Source organism: Nicotiana sylvestris, chromosome 5 (assembly GCF_000393655.2).
Source record: "Nicotiana sylvestris chromosome 5, ASM39365v2, whole genome shotgun sequence".
In the NCBI taxonomy this organism is placed as follows: domain Eukaryota; kingdom Viridiplantae; phylum Streptophyta; class Magnoliopsida; order Solanales; family Solanaceae; genus Nicotiana; species Nicotiana sylvestris.
This window is the reverse complement of record NC_091061.1, coordinates 109,816,655-109,837,363: the sequence shown is the minus strand read 5'-3', so window position 1 is coordinate 109,837,363 and position 20,709 is coordinate 109,816,655. Positions and strand designations below refer to the sequence as shown.

The 20,709-nt window shown below is 30.2% G+C and overlaps 1 protein-coding gene across 1 annotated transcript; it reads left to right on the top strand.

The window, feature by feature from the left end:
- The first annotated feature begins 2,062 nt into the window (after positions 1–2,062).
- LOC138869139 (uncharacterized) lies at positions 2,063–20,122 on the top strand. The gene is made up of 2 exons (XM_070146733.1): positions 2,063–2,414; positions 19,086–20,122. The coding sequence occupies exons 1-2, from the start codon at positions 2,063–2,065 to the stop codon at positions 20,120–20,122; spliced, it is 1,389 nt and encodes a 462-aa protein (XP_070002834.1).
- The last annotated feature ends 587 nt before the right edge of the window (positions 20,123–20,709 follow it).

Below are 20,709 nucleotides of genomic sequence, written 5' to 3'. Positions count from 1 at the left end.
ATAACATGGAAATGGAAGCAAAAAGACAAGAAAAGAGCAAAATGTAGCAAAACTGCTGGTCTGCGATACACTATGCGATCGCAGATCAGACATGCGAGTCGCAGAATGCACGTCAAATCGCAGACAAACGCAGAGAACTGGGTTAAATCTCAAGTCAAGAATGCGGTCCAGTATGTGACCGTATAACCAACATGCGAGCCGCAGAGTGAACCGCAAACCAACCATGAAGTTCATGGAAGGACGAAGATGCGATGCAAAATGTGATCGCATTTCTGCAATGCGATCCGCATAATTGAAATGCGAAGAATGTAAACTAGTGTCTAGTCTGCGATGAGGATGTTCAAGATGCGGACCACATACATGCTCTGCGACAAGAATGTGATCGCATATAAGACCTGAAAGGGCATTTTTGTCCGTTTTCTATCCCGATTTTGAGTCCACTATAAATAGTTTTATGATGTCTTTGTGAGCTCATCTTATATAGTCTTTGAACCACAGTCCAAGACATCAATATTCCTCACTTTTGGAAGCTTTTGGGTAAAGATTCTCTACTTTGTAAGCTTTTATGACATTAAATACTCTTTGGTTTTTGTATTGTAGTATGAGTAGCTAACTTTAAATACTAAGGTTGTGGACCCTAAATGGGTGTTATGCTAATGGGTGTTTAACATTGAATATATATATAATGGTTGATTGATATTTGTTTACTTCTCATTCTTCATTTATTGTTGGTGGTTGCAAACATTAACAAGTGCCATTAAATTCTTGTTTTGCTTGGGAAAGTGGGTTAGAATTTGGTAGAAGTAAATATCAATGACTCAAGGCTTTAAACCTTGTTTAATAGAATCACTTAGGAATAAGTGGGTTTTATTTGGCATATATTGATGGTTATAAATTTCAAGTCTTTTATATTTGGGAAAATTATAAAGAGGAAATACTACTCAACTATTGGGAAATATTGGGTAGTCATTTACACATCATTTGCATATTAAAAGAACCTTCCATTAGAAATATATCATATTAACACCGATAAGCATTATACTCCATTAAAGGGGACACAACCTTGGTTTCTTTAATCCAATTAATTACTTTATAAATATTCCAATTAGTTGATACTTCCAAACAAACTCAATTCATACTCTTGTTACTATAAAACCATTCTCTTGTTACTGTTAACCAAATAGAGATACGACTTTAGTCGAGCAACACACTATAAGAGTAACCTTTTCACCCCTATTCCCTGTGGGATTCAACCCCAACCTTGTTGGGTTATTATATTTGACATCGACCGCATTATACTATTTATTAAAGTGTAATTTGCGCGTATCAAATTTTGGCGCCGTTGCCGGGGAATACGGTTTTGAAATTACTATTTAGTGTGTACTTTACTTAACGTCTATTTCTATTCCATCACACTTTGCTTGCTTTGCTTGGTGTTAATAGGAAAACATGTCTGAATATGGTGATGATGCGGAGACAGAAATGGGAGAGAATCCTCTCGCAGACATCGAGGAGAACATTAAGGATACTAACGCCATTGTACCGCCAGCTGTTGGAGCTGCAACATATAAAGTGGAACACGGTCTAATTCTGATGCTCAAGGCAGAAGGATTTTTCAGAAACTCCATAGATGATGATCCAACACAACACCTTAGGAATTTCTTGGGTGTGTGTGCAATGCACAAACAAAACAATATGCCCTGAGGTTGAGATGCTTCAAGTATTCTCTAGCTGGGGATGCGAGGAAATGGCTCCAGAATCTGCCACCCAACTCTATCCATTCTTGGCCCGAACTTGTCCTGGCATTTTTGTCCAAGTGGTTCCCGTAGAGCAAAAAGCGAGTTGCGGGATAAGATTTTCTTCTTTAAGCAGATACAGGGAGAGCAGTTGCATGAGGCATGGGATCACTTCAAATTATACTTGGTGAGGTCTCCAAACCATGGTTTGCCGGATTCCATGTTGTTGGAAAAATTTTATATGGGACCAAGCCATCGCCAAGAATGCAGCTGACGGATCTTTCATGGACAAATCATTTGCAAGAGTGACACAAATCCTGGACAAAATGGCAAAGCACAACCAAGCATGGAATTCAGAGGATACTACCGGAGGAATCAAATATGGCTCTCCTTCCTTGAGCAACTTAATCAAGGAAAATCAAGAGAGGGATCAAGTGATTGTCGGGCTTGCAATAAATATAAATGTGCTGACAAAGATGTTTACCGAGAATCAGACAAAGAAAGTGAATGCAGTGGAAGATGTCCAACCTATATTAGATGAAAATTTTGAGGAAGCAAATTATATCAACAACCCTCAAGGAGGGTATCAAAGGCAACCCTACCATGGTCAAGGGCAACAAAGCCAGTGGAGGCCAAACCCGCAAGGGCATGGCAACCAACAATGGATAAATGATCAAGGTAACTTACATCAAGGAAATTGGAACAACAACAACAACTTTGCAAACCAGAAACTGTAAAACTAGAGGATAGTTTAACCGCCATGGTTAGAATAACAAAAGAAAACGAAGAAATAGATAGAAAACGAGAGATTAAAGAAATACAACAGCAAGCTAAAGAAAAAATACAACAGATAGAGGAAGTAAAAAACACTAAAATAACAGAATTAGAAAAAGAATTAGAGATGCTAAAACAGATGTATGCAAATAAACTAAAAGAAAAGGAAAAACGTAAAGAAGAAGAACAAGAACTAAAACTAACAAATGAGATAGAAAAGTTCAAATTACAGTTAGAAGAAGTACAGGAGAGTCCATCAAAAATAAGTATAAACGAAATAAATGACCAAAGTGATAAAGACACAGAACTAGGAGAAAACTATTCAGAAACAAGTGAAACATACACAGAACTTATAGAAAAAACAGAAAAGATAAAAATAAACCCAGAAATAAATACAGAGCTATGAAAAATAAACATTTATATTAAGAAGCAAATCATGAAAAATAACACTGACATTAATAGTACAAACCCGCAAAACAGTGAAACAATCAAAATAACTAAGAAATCGCAGAAAATTAGGAAGAAACTAAAGAAACTATATATAGAATATGAATACTTAAGTATCACAAAAATAAACAAAGCTAGGCTGTCCAAATTAATCGATATAATATCTAAAACAGAATATAAATATGTTTGTTATCTAAAGGATAAAAGATGAATAAAGAAGAATTCGCATTAGAAGAGAAAACATATGAGAATCCAGAAGGATTAAAAATAACAATAATATTTTCCAACTTAGGAAGAAGATATAAAAAAATAGGAAATAACCTAAACTTAATGTTAGAAAAAGAAACTGTAAAACTAGAGGATAGTTTAACCGCCATGGTTAGAATAACAAAAGAAAACGAAGAAATAGATAGAAAACGAGAGATTAAAGAAATACAACAGCAAGCTAAAGAAAAAATACAACAGATAGAGGAAGTAAAAAACACTAAAATAACAGAATTAGAAAAAGAATTAGAGATGCTAAAACAGATGTATGCAAATAAACTAAAAGAAAAGGAAAAACGTAAAGAAGAAGAACAAGAACTAAAACTAACAAATGAGATAGAAAAGTTCAAATTACAGTTAGAAGAAGTACAGGAGAGTCCATCAAAAATAAGTATAAACGAAATAAATGACCAAAGTGATAAAGACACAGAACTAGGAGAAAACTATTCAGAAACAAGTGAAACATACACAGAACTTATAGAGAAAACAGAAAATATAAAAATAAACCCAGAAATAAATACAGGAGATATGAACGAGGATAAACCAAGCACATCAGGAGTAAAAAATCCAAAACAATTAAACCCAACCTATTACAGAGTAAGTTATGATGCATATGATAGAAACAAAACATTATGGGATAAAAGGTTAAATAAGAAATGGGCACCAAGACAGATAACTGAACAATATAATTTTTTAGATCTAGATTGTGTAGCAGATATAAATAAAACAATACAATTATGGATAGGATATATCTCAAAACAACTAATAGATAATAAAATAACAATAACGGAAACACCAGGATATATAGAAAGAACATTAATAGGAACTGTAAAATTATGGTTACAAAATTTATCAAGTGAAAGCTTAGACACATTAAGGAGTAATAAAAAACTTGACGGTACAACTACAACAACAGTTACAGATATATTAAATAAATATGAAATAGCAATAAGAAATGAATTTAGTAGTATGACAACAGAAGTAGAAGAACAAAATAAAGAAAAAATTACAAATAGAAATTTAATGACAAAATTAGCAATATGTAATATGTGTTATATAGATGAATATACTTGTGCATTTAGAGACTATTATTATAAAGGAACATATAGTCCAGATGAAAGTAAAGAGATAAGAAAATTATATTTTACAAAATTACCAGAACCCTTTAGCTCAAAAATAATAAAAAGTTGGAACGAAGCAGGACTAGCAGATACATTAGGAGTAAGGATAAAATTTCTACAAAACTGGTTTATAGAATTATGTGAAAAATATAAAGAAAACATGAAAATGGAAAAAATATTAGTAAAAAATTTGGCATGTTGCAAAAGTAGAATAGCACCCCAATTTGGATGCACAGATAAATATTACAAAAAAGAAGGAAAGAAAAAGAAATTTAAATCAAAATATTCAAAATATAAATATAGGAAACCAAGAAGAAGATATTATGTAAAAAATTATAAACATAAAAAACCATATAGGAAAAAGAAAAAACTAACAGAATGTACTTGCTATAATTGTGGAAAGCTAGGACACTTAGCCAAAGATTGTAAATTACCAAAAAACCCAAAGAAGAAACAAATTACCGAAATATTGATAGATAATGATAAATATACACAAGTAGAATATGTAGATTATGAATTAAGCAGTGAAGACAGCATATATGAGATATCAGAAAACGAGTTCTCTGAAAATGAAATAAACAAGGATATAGAAGAGTCAGATGAAGAAAATTATGACTGAAAAAGATATACAAATTATACAACAAGAAGAACACCAAGATGAACAATCTTCAGAACAAAAAATAATATTTGACGCTAATATATTTGAACAAATAAAAGGAAAAGAATTGGATCTAAGTATAGACAAAATATTAGAAGTACCAACAATAAAGAATTGGTTTAAAAGACAAAAAGAAGAATACTATGTAGTAAGCCAAAGAGAACATATAATAGATTGTAAATACATCAAAGGTAAAGCACAAATACCAATTTTAAATAAAAGACTACTAAATAAAGAAATACAAGATATAAAAGCAAAAAATCCAATAAAATATGTACACTTAGGAGGAACGGAGATCCTAATAAAAGCATGTTTTAGGGAAGGAATAGATACCCCTATAGAAATATACTTGGCAGATGATAGGATTGTACAACCTATAGAAAAGAGTATAATAAGTGCTGTAAGAGGTAACTTAATATACCAAAAATTTAAATTTATAGTAAGTGCTAACTATTCAGTAGCAGTAGATGATAAAAATATAGATAAATCATTAGTATTATACTGGAAAATGTCTGGAATAGAATTAGCACCAGGAAGTAAAATATTCACAGCAAGATGTAAAAATCTATATGTCTTAACAACAAAACATAAGATAACAGCTAAAAATAAAATAAATAAAATAAAAATAGAAAATCCATTCGAAAGAATAGTATCAGTTATAGACAACAATGATTACAGTTATACAGAAATAGACATGGATGAAGATTTAGAAATAGTAAAAGAAAGATTAAGCACATCAAAACGAATAAATAATGAAATGCCAGAAACATCATCAAGAAGTACATCAAAAAGAATAAATTATACCACTCCACAAAAATTAATAGAACAAAAAATAGAAGAAATAAACCCACATCATTATTATATAACAGGAATAATGGACCAAAGAAAATATTTAATACTAATAAATACAGGGCAGGAAGAGAATTATGTTATAAGAGAACTAATACCAGAACAAGAGATAGTAACAATAGAACAACAAAATTCAGAACTACCAAAAGCGTTAAGAAAAAACGAAGAAACAACTGAAAAAGAATTAATTATTGGAGGAATACCAATATTAATAAATTTTAAAATATATCAAGGAGATAAAAATATTACACTAGGGATAAAATGGTTAGAAAAAGTCAAACCATATAAATTAGAAGATAGACAATTAACAATAAGTTATGAAAATAAGAAAATAATAATAAAAAGAACTTTGATATAATGCCAAAGATATACATACTTGCCAAAATAATAGTAGAAGGATATTATAATAGATATTATACACCTATGGTGGATACAGGAGCAGAAGCTAATATGTGTAGACATAATTGTTTACCAGAAAGTAAATGGGAAAAGCTAAAAACCCCCATAGTAGTAACAGGATTTAATAATGAAGGAAGTATGATAACATATAAAGCAAGAAATATAAAAATACAAATATGGGATAAAATATTAACCATAGAAGAAATATATAGTTACGAATTCACAAATAAAGATATATTATTAGGAATGCCATTTTTAGATAAATTATACCCACATATTATAACAAAAACACATTGGTGGTTTACTACCCCGTGTAAACAAAAATTAGGAGCAAAAAGAGTAAATAATAAAGTAAGAAAAACAACACCCTGGATTAAAGGAAGTGAAAAGATTACCCAAAAATTAGAAAATGTAATACAAAGTAACCATAATATAGAGATAATCATTTTCTCAATAAATAAGATAAAACCATTACAAGATAAACTAGAATTACTATATAATGATAATCCACTCCAAGGATGGGAAAAACATCAAACAAAAATAAAGATTGAACTAATAGATGAAAATAGCATAATAACACAAAAACCTTTAAAATACAATTTTAATGATTTAACAGAATTTAAAATGCATATAAAAGAATTATTAGATAATAACTACATACAAGAAAGTAATAGTAAACATACTAGCCCAGCATTTATAGTAAATAAGCATAGTGAACAAAAAAGAGGAAAAAGCCGTATGGTTATAGATTATAGAAATTTAAATGCAAAAACAAAAACATATAATTATCCGATACCAAATAAAATACTAAAAATTAGACAAATACAAGGATATAACTATTTTAGTAAATTTGACTGTAAATCAGGATTTTACCATTTAAAACTAGAAGATGAATCTAAAAAGTTAACAGCATTCACAGTACCACAAGGATTTTACGAATGGAACGTATTACCTTTTGGATATAAAAATGCACCAGGTAGGTATCAACATTTTATGGATAATTACTTCAACCAATTAGAAAATTGTATAATATATATAGATGATATATTGCTATATTCTAGAACAGAGAACGAACATATAAAACTACTAGAAAAATTCATACACATTGTAGAAATATCAGGAATAAGTTTAAGTAAAAAGAAAGCAGAAGTAATGAAAAATCAAATAGAATTTTTAGGTATACAAATAGATAAAAACGGGATAAAAATGCAAACCCATGTAGTACAAAAAATAATTAACTTGAATGAAACACTTGATACAAAAAAGAAGTTACAATCATTTTTAGGATTGGTTAACCAAGTAAGAGAATATATTCCTAAATTAGCAGAAAACTTAAAACCATTACAGAAAAAATTAAAAAAGGACATAGAATATCATTTTGACGAAAAAGATAAAATACATATACAGAAGATAAAAAATATGTGTAAAAAATTACCAAAACTATATTTTCCAGATGAAAAGAAACAATTTACATATATTGTAGAAACTGATTCTAGTGATCACAGCTACGGAGGAGTTCTAAAATATAAATATGATAATGAAAAAATTGAACACCATTGTAGATATTATTCCGGATCATACACGGAACCACAATTAAAATGGGAAATAAATAGGAAAGAACTATTTGGATTATATAAATGTTTGTTAGCATTTGAGCCATATATTGTTTATAACAAATTTATAGTAAGAACAGATAATACACAAGTAAAATGGTGGATAACTCGGAAAGTACAGGATTCAGTAACTACAAAGGAAATAAGGAGACTTGTATTAAATATACAAAATTTTACATTTACAATTGAAGTAATACGAACTGACAAGAATGTTATTGCAGACTACCTATCAAGACAAAGGTACCCAAACAGATGAAAGCCAAGAATCAAAAGACATATTTACAATCCTTACTACTCTATCCTTACAGATGGAGAGTATGGGAAAAAGATTACAACAGCTAGAAAGTCAGCAGCATGACTATAAAAATGCGGAGCTAAGTCGATCGGAAGACTCTAAACTTCCAGAGGTAGAAGGAGACGTTGGGAAACTCCAAAAAACCCATAACACAGTTGCTTTATATACAGCTGCAGGTACAAGCAAACAAGTTAGCAAAAAACCACATATCAATGTAAACCTAAATACCGTATTTGATAAGCCATTTACATCAAAAAAGCCAAGAGAAGCAATAGTTATAGCCCCACAAACTTCAACCTATGCTAATAGCCTACACCACAACAAAAAGGTATATAACCATATTACTCAAACATATATTGAGAATATATATAAAATCCAGACATTTCTGAACCTAAACCCTAGATCAACGACTACTACAGATCCAACACAAGATTATGTAACCCAAAAACTACAGGGATATAATAGGCTTATAGCCCAGCCAAAAACAAAAGCAAACCTAGTAAAAACATGTTACAACTACGGACTACTTAGCACAGTATATACCCATGACGGAGAAGAAATAATTGGAATACCAGAGCTATACAAAGCATTTGTCACCTTCAAGAGAATTACAAAAGGCAACCTATTCTTCATCAAATTCTATACAGCACCAGCGGAAATACTATATGATGAAATAAAACCCATAATACAGGTGATAAAGATAGGACTAACACGAGATATGATAATACCAGAAGAGATAGAGAAACAACCCGAGATACAGAAAATGGAGATACCAAGTTTCTATGCTAATAAAAGAATAATTGGTATAGCAACTATTATTCAAGAACTAGCTAACAATTATCTACAAGGAAATGCTATCTGGAGCTACTATTCCAGAGACCAGTTGATGATATATGCCAACTCGAAGGAACTACGACAAGGAGATATGGATGAAGTCCAGAAATGGATTTTATCATTATTAAAACCAGAAATGCAACCAACTACCAGAGCATTGAAAAAAGAATTTATTTCAAACGAGTTATTAACAAGATACTGCAAACTAGTAGGACACAAATATCCAGACCACATATGTTCAAAGTGCAACGGAGATGATAACTATGTACCAGAAGTCCAACTAGAATGAAGGTATCAACAAGAAGACAAAAGAAGAAGACAGCTACTGGAAACATATAATGTAAAGTAAATAGTACTAGTCGCATTCATGAACAGTAAAGGTCGTTCATGAATAGTAAGAGTCATAAAGTAAATAGTATATGTCATAATCATGAACAGTAAAGGTCGTTCATGAATAGTAGGAGTCATTTGTAAACAGTAAGAGTCGTTTTAATTTTCTTTATATAGAATGTAAATCCGAGGAAGGAGGACATCCTCACCCTTACCTTCTCTCTCTAATATTCTCTCTTATCTTCTCTCTTGTAAGAAATATCTGAGTTATTTACAAGTATCTAAAACAGCTATGGAGCATTCAAACGAGTTACAAAACCAGGTAAGTTTATTTATAATCATGTTTAACTAAACTCTTATATTCCTTATAATCTCTTAAATATCATAATTGTTTATCATGTTATAGTACTGTTATAAAGAACATCTTGAGAAAGTTTGCCTGTCTAATAATGCTGAGAGTAGTTAAGCCCAGACTATGCCATCCTAAAGTGGAAACCAGTAGGCAAGGAAGCCGTTTAGGGGAGTACACAGAGTTGAGGCGCTGTTAGGGTAAATGATTGAAGCATGAAAAACATGGTAGTGACCAGAAAAGATTGTTCAGTATAACTTATTAAAATATGATAAACTCTATGATAAACAAAGAGGTTAGAGGGAATATGTTTAGTAAACACATGATAAGGATAAATAATAAATCTAAATGAACAACCACACGTATTTATTAGAAGAAAATATTGACTACAAAATACTTATGTTATATATCTTTAAGAGACTTAATAACGATGTTAAAAGAAAAATTTACGATATTTTAGTTACTTTTGAAATAATATATGTAATGGAACAAGCATTTACGGAACTAATTGTATCACATGAAATAGATATATTAGATCTATATGAACTAGATTTATATTCAGACTAATGATCACATATCAAGTTAATAAAATCTGTTTATAAATGAAACATAACACTTTTCATTATATAAGATTCTATAATACCCAGAAATGGAAACTTCTTAAAAACCTCAATAACATAAATAGAAAAATAGATTGTGTTAAATACAATATTAAAACCTGCAAAGATATTATTAGATATAATAAATTACGTAATAAAGCTTTATTAACTATAGAAAATGAAATTGAATTTTATGAAGATAAACTTGAAAGTTATCAACACAGAAAAGAAATAACACTGAGAAATATAGAAACCATGGATATATGTATCAACAGGTATACATCTCAGTATTAATATGAACAAATCAAAAATTGATAGTTACAAATATTTTAAGTACTGGTTAGAAATTCTAAAACATATAAATATGTCAAAAATAATATTAGAAAAAAATATAGAAGAATATCAAAAAACTAAAGATATTAAATACTTAGAATACACACTTGAAAATATAAAAGAAATTTCAAGGTTAATTTCGTTAGCTACCAGAAAGTAAATGGGAAAAGCTAAAAAACCCCATAGTAGTAACAGGATTTAATAATGAAGGAAGTATGATAACATATAAAGCAAGAAATATAAAAATACAAATATGGGATAAAATATTAACCATAGAAGAAATATATAGTTACGAATTCACAAATAAAGATATATTATTAGGAATGCCATTTTTAGATAAATTATACCCACATATTATAACAAAAACACATTGGTGGTTTACTACCCCGTGTAAACAAAAATTAGGAGCAAAAAGAGTAAATAATAAAGTAAGAAAAACAACACCCTGGATTAAAGGAAGTGAAAAGATTACCCAAAAATTAGAAAATGTAATACAAAGTAACCATAATATAGAGATAATCATTTTCTCAATAAATAAGATAAAACCATTACAAGATAAACTAGAATTACTATATAATGATAATCCACTCCAAGGATGGGAAAAACATCAAACAAAAATAAAGATTGAACTAATAGATGAAAATAGCATAATAACACAAAAACCTTTAAAATACAATTTTAATGATTTAACAGAATTTAAAATGCATATAAAAGAATTATTAGATAATAACTACATACAAGAAAGTAATAGTAAACATACTAGCCCAGCATTTATAGTAAATAAGCATAGTGAACAAAAAAGAGGAAAAAGCCGTATGGTTATAGATTATAGAAATTTAAATGCAAAAACAAAAACATATAATTATCCGATACCAAATAAAATACTAAAAATTAGACAAATACAAGGATATAACTATTTTAGTAAATTTGACTGTAAATCAGGATTTTACCATTTAAAACTAGAAGATGAATCTAAAAAGTTAACAGCATTCACAGTACCACAAGGATTTTACGAATGGAACGTATTACCTTTTGGATATAAAAATGCACCAGGTAGGTATCAACATTTTATGGATAATTACTTCAACCAATTAGAAAATTGTATAATATATATAGATGATATATTGCTATATTCTAGAACAGAGAACGAACATATAAAACTACTAGAAAAATTCATACACATTGTAGAAATATCAGGAATAAGTTTAAGTAAAAAGAAAGCAGAAGTAATGAAAAATCAAATAGAATTTTTAGGTATACAAATAGATAAAAACGGGATAAAAATGCAAACCCATGTAGTACAAAAAATAATTAACTTGAATGAAACACTTGATACAAAAAAGAAGTTACAATCATTTTTAGGATTGGTTAACCAAGTAAGAGAATATATTCCTAAATTAGCAGAAAACTTAAAACCATTACAGAAAAAATTAAAAAAGGACATAGAATATCATTTTGACGAAAAAGATAAAATACATATACAGAAGATAAAAAATATGTGTAAAAAATTACCAAAACTATATTTTCCAGATGAAAAGAAACAATTTACATATATTGTAGAAACTGATTCTAGTGATCACAGCTACGGAGGAGTTCTAAAATATAAATATGATAATGAAAAAATTGAACACCATTGTAGATATTATTCCGGATCATACACGGAACCACAATTAAAATGGGAAATAAATAGGAAAGAACTATTTGGATTATATAAATGTTTGTTAGCATTTGAGCCATATATTGTTTATAACAAATTTATAGTAAGAACAGATAATACACAAGTAAAATGGTGGATAACTCGGAAAGTACAGGATTCAGTAACTACAAAGGAAATAAGGAGACTTGTATTAAATATACAAAATTTTACATTTACAATTGAAGTAATACGAACTGACAAGAATGTTATTGCAGACTACCTATCAAGACAAAGGTACCCAAACAGATGAAAGCCAAGAATCAAAAGACATATTTACAATCCTTACTACTCTATCCTTACAGATGGAGAGTATGGGAAAAAGATTACAACAGCTAGAAAGTCAGCAGCATGACTATAAAAATGCGGAGCTAAGTCGATCGGAAGACTCTAAACTTCCAGAGGTAGAAGGAGACGTTGGGAAACTCCAAAAAACCCATAACACAGTTGCTTTATATACAGCTGCAGGTACAAGCAAACAAGTTAGCAAAAAACCACATATCAATGTAAACCTAAATACCGTATTTGATAAGCCATTTACATCAAAAAAGCCAAGAGAAGCAATAGTTATAGCCCCACAAACTTCAACCTATGCTAATAGCCTACACCACAACAAAAAGGTATATAACCATATTACTCAAACATATATTGAGAATATATATAAAATCCAGACATTTCTGAACCTAAACCCTAGATCAACGACTACTACAGATCCAACACAAGATTATGTAACCCAAAAACTACAGGGATATAATAGGCTTATAGCCCAGCCAAAAACAAAAGCAAACCTAGTAAAAACATGTTACAACTACGGACTACTTAGCACAGTATATACCCATGACGGAGAAGAAATAATTGGAATACCAGAGCTATACAAAGCATTTGTCACCTTCAAGAGAATTACAAAAGGCAACCTATTCTTCATCAAATTCTATACAGCACCAGCGGAAATACTATATGATGAAATAAAACCCATAATACAGGTGATAAAGATAGGACTAACACGAGATATGATAATACCAGAAGAGATAGAGAAACAACCCGAGATACAGAAAATGGAGATACCAAGTTTCTATGCTAATAAAAGAATAATTGGTATAGCAACTATTATTCAAGAACTAGCTAACAATTATCTACAAGGAAATGCTATCTGGAGCTACTATTCCAGAGACCAGTTGATGATATATGCCAACTCGAAGGAACTACGACAAGGAGATATGGATGAAGTCCAGAAATGGATTTTATCATTATTAAAACCAGAAATGCAACCAACTACCAGAGCATTGAAAAAAGAATTTATTTCAAACGAGTTATTAACAAGATACTGCAAACTAGTAGGACACAAATATCCAGACCACATATGTTCAAAGTGCAACGGAGATGATAACTATGTACCAGAAGTCCAACTAGAATGAAGGTATCAACAAGAAGACAAAAGAAGAAGACAGCTACTGGAAACATATAATGTAAAGTAAATAGTACTAGTCGCATTCATGAACAGTAAAGGTCGTTCATGAATAGTAAGAGTCATAAAGTAAATAGTATATGTCATAATCATGAACAGTAAAGGTCGTTCATGAATAGTAGGAGTCATTTGTAAACAGTAAGAGTCGTTTTAATTTTCTTTATATAGAATGTAAATCCGAGGAAGGAGGACATCCTCACCCTTACCTTCTCTCTCTAATATTCTCTCTTATCTTCTCTCTTGTAAGAAATATCTGAGTTATTTACAAGTATCTAAAACAGCTATGGAGCATTCAAACGAGTTACAAAACCAGGTAAGTTTATTTATAATCATGTTTAACTAAACTCTTATATTCCTTATAATCTCTTAAATATCATAATTGTTTATCATGTTATAGTACTGTTATAAAGAACATCTTGAGAAAGTTTGCCTGTCTAATAATGCTGAGAGTAGTTAAGCCCAGACTATGCCATCCTAAAGTGGAAACCAGTAGGCAAGGAAGCCGTTTAGGGGAGTACACAGAGTTGAGGCGCTGTTAGGGTAAATGATTGAAGCATGAAAAACATGGTAGTGACCAGAAAAGATTGTTCAGTATAACTTATTAAAATATGATAAACTCTATGATAAACAAAGAGGTTAGAGGGAATATGTTTAGTAAACACATGATAAGGATAAATAATAAATCTAAATGAACAACCACACGTATTTATTAGAAGAAAATATTGACTACAAAATACTTATGTTATATATCTTTAAGAGACTTAATAACGATGTTAAAAGAAAAATTTACGATATTTTAGTTACTTTTGAAATAATATATGTAATGGAACAAGCATTTACGGAACTAATTGTATCACATGAAATAGATATATTAGATCTATATGAACTAGATTTATATTCAGACTAATGATCACATATCAAGTTAATAAAATCTTTTTATAAATGAAACATAACACTTTTCATTATATAAGATTCTATAATACCCAGAAATGGAAACTTCTTAAAAACCTCAGTAACATAAATAGAAAAATAGATTGTGTTAAATACAATATTAAAACCTGCAAAGATATTATTAGATATAATAAATTACGTAATAAAGCTTTATTAACTATAGAAAATGAAATTGAATTTTATGAAGATAAACTTGAAAGTTATCAACACAGAAAAGAAATAACACTGAGAAATATAGAAACCATGGATATATGTATCAACAGGTATACATCTCAGTATTAATATGAACAAATCAAAAATTGATAGTTACAAATATTTTAAGTACTGGTTAGAAATTCTAAAACATATAAATATGTCAAAAATAATATTAGAAAAAAATATAGAAGAATATCAAAAAACTAAAGATATTAAATACTTAGAATACACACTTGAAAATATAAAAGAAATTTCAAGGTTAATTTCGTTAGCTACAGATAATCATGAAAAAACATTTAATTCTACAACTCCATAAAATAGATCTTATGAAAAATAAGATGAACTCAAACAACCCCCCTCAAAATGGTATCAGAGCTATGAAAAATAAACATTTATATTAAGAAGCAAATCATGAAAAATAACACTGACATTAATAGTACAAACCCGCAAAACAGTGAAACAATCAAAATAACTAAGAAATCGCAGAAAATTAGGAAGAAACTAAAGAAACTATATATAGAATATGAATACTTAAGTATCACAAAAATAAACAAAGCTAGGCTGTCCAAATTAATCGATATAATATCTAAAACAGAATATAAATATGTTTGTTATCTAAAGGATAAAAGATGAATAAAGAAGAATTCGCATTAGAAGAGAAAACATATGAGAATCCAGAAGGATTAAAAATAACAATAATATTTTCCAACTTAGGAAGAAGATATAAAAAAATAGGAAATAACCTAAACTTAATGTTAGAAAAAGAAACTGTAAAACTAGAGGATAGTTTAACCGCCATGGTTAGAATAACAAAAGAAAACGAAGAAATAGATAGAAAACGAGAGATTAAAGAAATACAACAGCAAGCTAAAGAAAAAATACAACAGATAGAGGAAGTAAAAAACACTAAAATAACAGAATTAGAAAAAGAATTAGAGATGCTAAAACAGATGTATGCAAATAAACTAAAAGAAAAGGAAAAACGTAAAGAAGAAGAACAAGAACTAAAACTAACAAATGAGATAGAAAAGTTCAAATTACAGTTAGAAGAAGTACAGGAGAGTCCATCAAAAATAAGTATAAACGAAATAAATGACCAAAGTGATAAAGACACAGAACTAGGAGAAAACTATTCAGAAACAAGTGAAACATACACAGAACTTATAGAGAAAACAGAAAATATAAAAATAAACCCAGAAATAAATACAGGAGATATGAACGAGGATAAACCAAGCACATCAGGAGTAAAAAATCCAAAACAATTAAACCCAACCTATTACAGAGTAAGTTATGATGCATATGATAGAAACAAAACATTATGGGATAAAAGGTTAAATAAGAAATGGGCACCAAGACAGATAACTGAACAATATAATTTTTTAGATCTAGATTGTGTAGCAGATATAAATAAAACAATACAATTATGGATAGGATATATCTCAAAACAACTAATAGATAATAAAATAACAATAGCGGAAACACCAGGATATATAGAAAGAACATTAATAGGAACTGTAAAATTATGGTTACAAAATTTATCAAGTGAAAGCTTAGACACATTAAGGAGTAATAAAAAACTTGACGGTACAACTACAACAACAGTTACAGATATATTAAATAAATATGAAATAGCAATAAGAAATGAATTTAGTAGTATGACAACAGAAGTAGAAGAACAAAATAAAGAAAAAATTACAAATAGAAATTTAATGACAAAATTAGCAATATGTAATATGTGTTATATAGATGAATATACTTGTGCATTTAGAGACTATTATTATAAAGGAACATATAGTCCAGATGAAAGTAAAGAGATAAGAAAATTATATTTTACAAAATTACCAGAACCCTTTAGCTCAAAAATAATAAAAAATTGGAACGAAGCAGGACTAGCAGATACATTAGGAGCAAGGATAAAATTTCTACAAAACTGGTTTATAGAATTATGTGAAAAATATAAAGAAAACATGAAAATGGAAAAAATATTAGTAAAAAATTTGGCATGTTGCAAAAGTAGAATAACACCCCAATTTGGATGCACAGATAAATATTACAAAAAAGAAGGAAAGAAAAAGAAATTTAAATCAAAATATTCAAAATATAAATATAGGAAACCAAGAAGAAGATATTATGTAAAAAATTATAAACATAAAAAACCATATAGGAAAAAGAAAAAACTAACAGAGTGTACTTGCTATAATTGTGGAAAGCTAGGACACTTAGCCAAAGATTGTAAATTACCAAAAAACCCAAAGAAGAAACAAATTACCGAAATACTAATTGATAATGATAAATATACACAAATAGAATATGTAGATTATGAATTAAGCAGTGAAGACAGCATATATGAGATATCAGAAAATGAGTTCTCTGAAAATGAAATAAACAAGGATATAGAAGAGTCAGATGAAGAAAATTATGACTGAAAAAGATATACAAATTATACAACAAGAAGAACACCAAGATGAACAATCTTCAGAACAAAAAATAATATTTGACGCTAATATATTTGAACAAATAAAAGGAAAAGAATTGGATCTAAGTATAGACAAAATATTAGAAGTACCAACAATAAAGAATTGGTTTAAAAGACAAAAAGAAGAATACTATGTAGTAAGCCAAAGAGAACATATAATAGATTGTAAATACATCAAAGGTAAAGCACAAATACCAATTTTAAATAAAAGACTACTAAATAAAGAAATACAAGATATAAAAGCAAAAAATCCAATAAAATATGTACACTTAGGAGGAACGGAGATCCTAATAAAAGCATGTTTTAGGGAAGGAATAGATACCCCTATAGAAATATACTTGGCAGATGATAGGATTGTACAACCTATAGAAAAGAGTATAATAAGTGCTGTAAGAGGTAACTTAATATACCAAAAATTTAAATTTATAGTAAGTGCTAACTATTCAGTAGCAGTAGATGATAAAAATATAGATAAATCATTAGTATTATACTGGAAAATGTCTGGAATAGAATTAGCACCAGGAAGTAAAATATTCACAGCAAGATGTAAAAATCTATATGTCTTAACAACAAAACATAAGATAACAGCTAAAAATAAAATAAATAAAATAAAAATAGAAAATCCATTCGAAAGAATAGTATCAGTTATAGACAACAATGATTACAGTTATACAGAAATAGACATGGATGAAGATTTAGAAATAGTAAAAGAAAGATTAAGCACATCAAAACGAATAAATAATGAAATGCCAGAAACATCATCAAGAAGTACATCAAGAAGTACATCAAAAAGAATAAATTATACCACTCCACAAAAATTAATAGAACAAAAAATAGAAGAAATAAACCCACATCATTATTATATAACAGGAATAATGGACCAAAGAAAATATTTAATACTAATAAATACAGGGCAGGAAGAGAATTATGTTATAAGAGAACTAATACCAGAACAAGAGATAGTAACAATAGAACAACAAAATTCAGAACTACCAAAAGCGTTAAGAAAAAACGAAGAAACAACTGAAAAAGAATTAATTATTGGAGGAATACCAATATTAATAAATTTTAAAATATATCAAGGAGATAAAAATATTACACTAGGGATAAAATGGTTAGAAAAAGTCAAACCATATAAATTAGAAGATAGACAATTAACAATAAGTTATGAAAATAAGAAAATAATAATAAAAAGAACTTTGATATAATGCCAAAGATATACATACTTGCCAAAATAATAGTAGAAGGATATTATAATAGATATTATACACCTATGGTGGATACAGGAGCAGAAGCTAATATGTGTAGACATAATTGTTTACCAGAAAGTAAATGGGAAAAGCTAAAAAACCCCATAGTAGTAACAGGATTTAATAATGAAGGAAGTATGATAACATATAAAGCAAGAAATATAAAAATACAAATATGGGATAAAATATTAACCATAGAAGAAATATATAGTTACGAATTCACAAATAAAGATATATTATTAGGAATGCCATTTTTAGATAAATTATACCCACATATTATAACAAAAACACATTGGTGGTTTACTACCCCGTGTAAACAAAAATTAGGAGCAAAAAGAGTAAATAATAAAGTAAGAAAAACAACACCCTGGATTAAAGGAAGTGAAAAGATTACCCAAAAATTAGAAAATGTAATACAAAGCAACCATAATATAGAAATAATCATTTTTACAAGGTGACATTGAGCAAGAGGTTTTTGGGGAAGAAGCCGAACAAAAAGTTGAAGCAGAAGAGCAAGGGGTTGTTGAAATTGAAAGGGTGCCGGAAAAAGAGAAGGTACAAGAAGTGAACCAAGAAGGGGTGAAGGAAAAGGAGAAGGAGACATCAAAATCTCCACCTCCTATTCCTAGACCTCCTCCGCCTTTTCCTCGAAGACTTATTAGAAGGGTTGATGATAGCAAGCTTGAGAAATTCTATGATATTCTAAAGCAATTGTTGGTGAACATTCCATTCTTGGAGGCTTTTCAAGAAATACCGGGGTTTGCCAAATATTTGAAGGATTTGATCACCAAAAAGAGGACCACAAAGAATGAGGTGGTAAACATGACTCACCGGGTTAGCTCTATTATTGCCACAAGCCCTGTCCAAAAGAAAGAGGACCCGGGAGCATTTACTATTCCATGCACTATCGGGGAGCATGACTTTGCAAGAGCCCTTTATGACAATGGGGCTAGCATCAACTTGATGCCACTTTCCATCTACAAGCAAGCGGGATTAGGGATGTCGAGGCCAACAAACATGAGGTTACAAATGGCCGATCGATCTATTAAGCGACCGGTAGGAATTGTTGATGATGTGATTGTGAAAGTTGGAAAATTCCATTTGCCCACCGACTTTGTAATTCTTGACTATGTTGTTGATAAAGAGATCCCTATCATCTCGGGGAGACCATTCCTAGCCACAGGAAGAGCACTCATGGATTCGGAGCGAAATGAAATTAAGTTCCGGGTGAATGATGAAGAAGTCACATTTCAAGCGAGCAAGGGTATGAAATTACCCCATGAGTATGAGAGCATTTCAGTGATAGATGTGGTTGATGAGGTTGAAGATTTCGTCGAATTGAAAATGGAAGAACAATGCCTTGGTGAAGCATTGGCGGCTATCTTGGTAAACTTTGATGGTGAGGACATGGATGGGTACATGGAGTCGGTAAATGCATTGGAGGGTCTTGGATCCTATACTTACACTCCGGCAAATCTTTCTCTTGACTAGGAGAATAGGGCCACACCTCCCGCCAAGCCATCAATCATTGAGCCACCACAACTAGAGCTCAAGCCTCTCCCACCGCACTTAAGGTATAAATTTCTTGGATCTAATGATACTTTACCCGTAATCGTTTCGTCTTTGCTAAATGATGTGCAGGTAAACCAATTGTTGGAAGTCTTGAAAGAACATAGGCAAGCCATTGGATGGACCATTGCGGACATTCTTAGAATCCCTGCAAGAATTTGTTAACATAAAATCCAATTGGAGAGCGAAACAAAGCCAAGTGTGGAACATCAAAGGCGGTTGAAACCGTCAATGCAAGAGGTAGTAAAGAAGGAGATTATCAAGTGGTTGGATGCCGGGGTAGTTTACCCCATTGCCGACAGTTCGTGGGTAAGCCCAGTACAATGTGTGCCAAAAAAAGGTGGCATGACCGTGATCGAAAATGAGAAGAATGAGCTCATTCCAACGCGAATTGTGACCGGATGGCGAGTTTGTATGGACTATCGGAAACTTAACAGTGCTACTTACAAGGACCACTTCCCTATGCCTTTTATTGATCAAATGCTTGATCGTCTAGTGGGGAGGTCATT

Coding starts and splice junctions, on each gene's coding strand:
- LOC138869139 (XM_070146733.1), top strand. CDS start 2,063: ATGGCAAAGCACAACCAAGCATGGAATTCAGAGGATACTACCGGAGGA. Junction 2,415..19,085: donor ACAATGGATAAATGATCAAG/GTAACTTACATC, acceptor CATTTTTACAAG/GTGACATTGAGCAAGAGGTT.